General features: G+C 31.6%; 1 protein-coding gene across 1 annotated transcript; it reads right to left on the bottom strand.

The window, feature by feature from the left end:
* Positions 1-3,755: 3,755 nt before the first annotated feature.
* LOC131046121 (polygalacturonase-like) lies at positions 3,756-6,545 on the bottom strand. The gene is made up of 8 exons (XM_057979786.2): positions 6,321-6,545; positions 6,040-6,168; positions 5,642-5,800; positions 5,094-5,301; positions 4,637-4,718; positions 4,417-4,525; positions 4,077-4,202; positions 3,756-3,983 (listed from the first exon to the last, which is right to left on the bottom strand). The coding sequence occupies exons 1-8, from the start codon at positions 6,543-6,545 to the stop codon at positions 3,756-3,758; spliced, it is 1,266 nt and encodes a 421-aa protein (XP_057835769.2).
* Between the last annotated feature and the right edge of the window lie 444 nt (positions 6,546-6,989).

The raw sequence follows: 6,989 nt of genomic DNA on the forward strand, positions 1-6,989 counted from the left end.
CTCGTCTTCATCAAGCAAGTGTGATTGGACCTTGTATAACCATATCAAGAAAGAGATTACCTATTCAACCCCTTCTTGTAGTTCTCCCCCCCTCGCTAGTGAAGTCACCTAAAAATTGGGACTACCCTAACTATGTGCAGAAAGTTAATGAACTTTGTGATGGTTATAATAAGAATAAGGCTATCATTTGTTTTCTTTTGGGTCAGCTTAATGTAGCAAGGAATATAATTTATAGATTAGAAGCCCTTGCAGAAGCCAATTTGAGGGCTTCATCTAGGCTATGAAAGATAAAAGACTAGATTGTCTATGAAGTGACTAACAATTTGCTGAGAAGTTAGACAAATGTAAAAATATTAAGGAATAATTGAGGGCTCAGCGCACTTAATGAGACGATTCACCAAGAAGACAACAAGGAAAAAAATATGAAGGTTATGGACAATATTTATAGTAGCTAGGTGTCCCTCAAAAGAAAAGTAGAGGATGTGATTGTACAGAGTAATTAAAATGATTAATAGGAATCTTGAAACCCTTCAAGAGTTATACAAGAGAATATTAAGAAGAAGAAGGTTTGGAAGAATATGAGTTTTGAATCTTCCGCCACTATAGGCTTGGAGGCATCAATTTCCAAGATTATTATGACTAGAGTCACTTGGTCTCTTGTTTGGAAAAGAATCCAACAAATGTCTTTCCTCTTTTGAGAAGATAAAGGCTTTGAGTAAGAACAAAAAGTTTGAGAAGAACCCCACCAAGTTGGCCATTGGTTTGTTCCTTCAGTGGAGTGGGTATATGTTTTTTTGTTTGCTTATTTTTAGTTTCATTGATCTTTTGTTTTGTTCATTTTTGTTCGTTGACTCTGGGGTGGAGAGTTCTCACTCCTCATGAGTCCCACATGTGGCTTTTCTATCTCTTTTTATAGTGGTTATGTAATGGTTTGGACCTCTCCTAGTTCTAACTAATTAAAACATACAACATGGTCACTAAGGGTAAACTATATCTAATGGACCTAAATAGTTTAATCTCTTTAGTGTAAAAATTAGTAATGGTAATACAAGGCAATGTAAATTAAAAATATATCACTTTTTTGAACATATTTGATCTAAAATCCATGATCATAGATATAGCCATAGGGATCTGCTACTATAATTTATCATAAGATTTTAAAAACTTACTTTTAAAAAGAGAATTAAATTAATTCTAAATAATATTAAATAGATAATATTATCAAGAAAATATTAGTGTATGTTTAGTTCGTTGATTCAAAAGTAAGATACACATGATCTAGAGGTCTAAAAATTCAAAAATATTCTTCCAAATAACATTCAAGAGAGTAATATAGCACTTGTTGATGATATTGTTAAAACTATCAATATTTAGAAATGTTTTGACTAACATCAATATTAGAGAATTCAATTGATGTTGTACCATATGCTTAAAGATAACCAAGTAACGTGTATGCACCTCTTCAACCAATATTTAGATAAAAGATGTTACAGAAAAAATAAGTGTATAGGACTCAAATTACAAACAAGAATTATAAATTTTGAAAGTAATTCATAACTGATCTAAAGAAAAAGTGTTTCCAAGAAAGGCTAGCATAGAGAAAAAATATAAATAATTGATCACATAAACTTAAAATAAAGACAAAAACACTCTGTTAAGGTAAAAGACAAAAGAATCAAATGAGACATTTCCAATTATTAATTAGCTCAATCTCTTCAAACATATGTGATCCCAAATCAAAGACCATAGAGCTAAATATAATGAAGTTCCAATTTAGTTTGTCATAAGAATTCACTTTTTTTTTTCTTTTTAAAGAGATGATTAGATTTATTTCAAAAGTTTCTAAATATATAAGAAATTATAAAGGAAATAATAGTGTATAAACAATATTTGTTTTAGGTTGACTATCAAGAGTGATAAACATACAATAAAAATATCTTTATATTGGATAGTATTCTTGAAATTAACATTAAGTGGAGTGATTTACTACAATGAAAATATGTATATACTGGATAATATTCTTGAAAGTAGCATTCAATGGAATGATATACCACTTTCTAGTGATGACTTTAAGAGTATAGTTTTTGAAAATGAGTTCTATAGTTCTCTAGTTGATAAGTCACCCTAAAAATTTGTGTGAATTAATTTTAGGCAGATTAAGTGAAACTCTTACGATGAAAAATTAAAATAAAAAATTCTATGTATTATACTATATATATATATATATATATATATATATAGAATAAATTTACTCATAAAATCCAAGTGAATTCGTGTAAATCATACATTCAAACAAGCATTTATTATATATTTGAATTTTCGTATTTTCTTTAAAATCATAACAAAGATATATACCTCTTCATAACAATAGACAAAATATAAATTATAATTTTATTGACATGAAAATCATCCCAAAGAAATTATAATAAAGTTAAAATACCCCATAAAGGTTTATATAAACTAGATAACATAAAGCATGGTAGGATTTTGAGTTTGACTTTATTGGGTAGTATAAAATTCTAAATCCAATGAGTGAAAATGAATAAGGGAAAAATATGAATCATGGTTTCTAACAAAATAATAGTGCAAAACTATTTTAAAAATATAAATTGAAAGAGTTCTTAATGATGTTTTAGATTGTCATTTAACTCAATGTTAAAGTGTTTCACATAAATAAGTATTATATTATCATGCTGGTTATAAAAAAATCTCTCAATTGACTTTAAAGCATATTGATACAAGATATCATTATATTTTGGAATTGATGAACAATGTTGACATATATCTTTGGTTTTGCAGGTCAGAAGAACAATTAGCGGATATTTTCACAAGAATGTTTTTGTGCATCGTTGGAAAGAAATTGGTATTGCAGATATAAACGACATTGAAGATTAAGGGAGATTGTTGGCATATGTGGACTTCCACCTATGCACATTTTATCTCCCTTGCTACATTTAGTTCTTCTACTCCAAACATCACATTTATTTCTTTTTTTACACTCTTCGATGAACCTAGAATTGTCCATTTTTTGGCCCGTTTTCTGGAAGCTTCTCCTGCAGCCTTGGATAAAACTTTGTTTTGAATGGGAATGCAATGAAAATACTCTCTTTTTTGAACAAGACATCAATACTCTGTTCTTATGTTCTTATGAATGTATAATGAAAAAGAGAGCACTGACAGCTTTGCTTTGGCAAAGGGCATTAATATAAACCGTCACTTCTTTTTATGTTTTGTTATTTCTTACTGTTTGCGGCAATTTAGCTTTCTTTCTACCCTTCAAAGAATGTTTCTAACCCACAGAGTTTGATTGATGAGTCAAATAATGACAAATTTTCCCAAGTAAACAGTTACTTTCCCGTACGAAGAATTTGTTAAATCCAATTCTTTTAATTTTTAGAACAAATTGATGCTTCCCAAAAAGGTTGTCTTGTTTTTATATATCAATCAATAATTCTCTCAGAGAACTTTTTAATAATGTGAAAAAAATTGCGAAATAAATTTCATTATTTTTAAATTAAGATTTGCCATGGAAATGAGTGTACTCGAACATTTAAGTTTAACTAGCAAAATTTAGGTACATTCCCATTTCCATTATCTTTGGAAAAGAAATGGCAAGAAAAATATTAAAACCAATGGCTTTTTCCATCAGCTGAGATCCAACTTGTTAATTGCTAACTATTCTGAAGACTACATTATTTTTCAGGGATTTAAGAAAGAGGTTACTGCATTAGAGATAGCTTCACAGCTCTGTTATATCATTGGCCATTGTTAACTAGACAACGTGAAGGAATCGAATTTCCACCCTGTACGTTTTGGGCATTACAAGCGACTTGGGCCCCTGAGCCAGTTACCAAATCTATATTCTCCATTGTTATGCCCGTGCAAGATCCGCTTTGGCTGCACGACAATGTGATTCCATCTTCAGTTGCTGATGTGCCCCTGATATTACTGTATTCTACATTACTGATTTTCACAGCAGAACCCTACATCAAATGAAAAGGTGAACTCCGAATCAGATCTCAGTTGTATTGAAAGCAAAAACTGAGTTTAATTAAGGATTTAGATCAAATGTCTACCTGAGACTTGCAACCAGACCCAGTGTCACCTGTGTCACAGTAGAATTGGTTAATTATTATTGGGTTGCTTACGTCTTCCATCTGAACATTTTCATATGTTATATCACTTGCCACGCCAGAACCCCCCTGTTATATCATTGACAGTTTGTCAATGAACATTTAAAATAGTGTAATCTTTTGAAAATCCCATGAAAATAAAAATAAATACAATGATTCTTGTAGTTCTCATTTATTGCAATTCTATATTTCATCTATCCTCAGCATACAAAAGTATTTTTTTTTTTTGTTATTTTTAAAACAGCAATGATTTAATTTGAGATTATTGAAATAATTATTATACAGGCCATGTCTTGATTCTTAATCCATTCGTTGTTGATGTCAACTTGGCGCCGTTCACGTGAATGGAATGGACATCTGCTTTCGTGTTTCCTCTTCCAAGACTTCCAATGCTGCAAAATCATACAAATAATATAAAGAATTTCTCATGCCTAACATATTTAGACAGACATAAATTATTATTAGCTGTTAAGGGATTTGTGTTTATTTAGAGCGTTAATCACCTTATTCCATGACCTGGACCGCATGTGATATCATTGATGTTAATATTTGAAGACCCATCACCTATCCCCACACAGTCATCTCCTGCAGTCATCAAACTTCCATGTACTCATATGTCTCTATTCACATATAATCTCTGCTATTTAATATTATATTTAAGAATAAAAGAAAACATCTCAGATCATAATTAATCTATGATATGAATTTGTTTAATTATAATACTGACATACATTTTCTTTTATCAGTTTTTTTAACTTGTAATCAAATAACATCATTGATGTATCATAGAGTGTAATTTAATAATCAAACAATGTTACTGATGAATCATGAAATATAATCCAAAATATTTATGATCCAAAATATTTATCAGTAAGACAATTCACCCTTGGAAATTCAAACTGTTTTATTTAAAACAAAATCTTAAAATGAAAATATTTGCCACATTCCTCATTCCTTTACCTGTTCCAATAGTGGAATCTTTTATGACTATGTTTGTGGATTCGAACGTATCAATTCCATCAGTGTTTGGGCTGCTTTCTGGTGCCTGAATTGTAATACCCACGATCTGGACACTGTCACAATTTGTCAATGTGACATGAAATTGAGGACTGTTTGTCACCTTCAGTCCACTCAGTGCACTCCCTTTCACGTCATTGAATTGAATGGCCTGTGGAAAAAAGAAAGTCATATGATATGCATCTATATTTTTAGCGCATGTAAGTAGTTTTTTCCCATGGTTTACGGACCTATTTTTATCCATGCTTTATGGATGATGCTGCTTTCTGTTTTATTCCCGTGTATTGAAAAACTGCTGTTTCTTGTTTTATTGTCAGCTAACTGTTTTTACTATTTTTTATTTTTTTTTAATCTTCTTCTTTCATCTGCGAGTTCTGTTTTTTTTTTCCAGCTAGATCCTTAATGTGCAGGTTTAGCTAAAATTTTAGGTATATTCTGTATCAAAAACTAGAAACACAGAGAGAAGTTCAGCAGTGTAAATGGTTACTAACCGTTGGTCTACTTTTCTGTTTACCCCACCAATTACTTCCTTTTCCGTCAATAGTGCCCTTCCCTGTCAATGTAAATTTTTGAAGATGCTCGAACAACAACCACACATATGTGCTCTTCCAGCTGCTCGGATTTTCTGGGGCAACAATAGTTCCATCGACCTAAAAAAATAAAAAATAAAAAATTTGTATTGAGTTACTACCAGAATCTCGAATCAGTGCACAAATTTACAGAATGAGGATCAAACATAGAATTAATCGAGAATATGGTAAACTTTGAAGAAGGATTACTATTCTTACTACAAATACAAATAGCATAGAACTATACAATTTTTCGACAAAATGAGATGGATTAAATCCATTGTTTTTGAATCCTTTAGGGTTATGTTCAAATTTTAGACCTGCAATGTGAAACCAGGCTGACACGGTCCCTGGAAATTTAGATTGTTAACCAGAAAAGCCTTGCCACCTGGCACATTCAAAGTTGCAGACGACGCTTTGCAAGCATCATTCCATGCACGAGTAAATGCCTGAAAACCATTAGAATTTTAATAAGACACAAGATTTTGGAGTCCTTAATAATAAGATCTAGTAAATTTTCTGTTACTCAAGATATAAACTATTAGAGTGGCAGGAAATAAGATCTTAATGTTAGGAACAAGAGGATAAATGATAAGAGGACCTCAGTATCGTCGTGCTCTCCATCACCCACTGCACCATAATTTTGTACGTCAAAACTTCTTCCATTATTACCCTGAGTAGCAGCCAGAGATATTGTAGAAGCCCTAAGATATCTGTTAGTTGATCTGATTAACTGGGCTTCAACTGCCATGATGATCAAATATAAGACCACGAAGACCAAATTTTTCACATGAAGATTTTGACCTGGTCGAGCCATTGATCTCATTAGAATTAGAGCCTCACTTAGATTCAGTCAAATATGAATTAGAGAAAGAGACCTAAGGTATGAGTGAAGGAGATGAGTGAGCGTTAAATAATGCCTGTTTATACTATATTAGGAAGTATTCTGATTACTACTAAGTTGCTACTTGCAAGGAAAGGAATGTTTAAATCTTGGTTTGATTGACAAGTAATTTAATCTGCATCACAAGTCGTGAATCTTTGTTAGATCTACCCTGTCTGATAACAGCACTCTTTCAGGACATGAATGGCTTTGGAATGCACTGTGTGGTAATTCATTGTCCTAGATTCTCTAAATGCAAACCACGTATCAATAAAACGGACTATTTCAAGATATAACAGCTTACCTATCAAATAACGGACTACCACAGAAATCGAAATGCAAGCCCAATCGAACAATACCAGATCATTTGATTTTTCCTATTTCAGC

This window comes from Cryptomeria japonica, unplaced genomic scaffold (genome assembly GCF_030272615.1).
Source record: "Cryptomeria japonica unplaced genomic scaffold, Sugi_1.0 HiC_scaffold_239, whole genome shotgun sequence".
Lineage (NCBI taxonomy): Eukaryota > Viridiplantae > Streptophyta > Pinopsida > Cupressales > Cupressaceae > Cryptomeria > Cryptomeria japonica.

Bases quoted from the DNA above. Each gene is read 5' to 3' on its own strand.
- LOC131046121 (XM_057979786.2), bottom strand. From the start codon at position 6,545: ATGAGATCAATGGCTCGACCAGGTCAAAATCTTCATGTGAAAAATTTG. The intron at 5,302-5,641 runs GTTAGTAACCAT...TTTTTTCCACAG, and splicing joins AACAGAAAAGTAGACCAACG to GCCATTCAATTCAATGACGT. The intron at 4,526-4,636 runs GTGATTAACGCT...ATGATTTTGCAG, and splicing joins GGTCCAGGTCATGGAATAAG to CATTGGAAGTCTTGGAAGAG.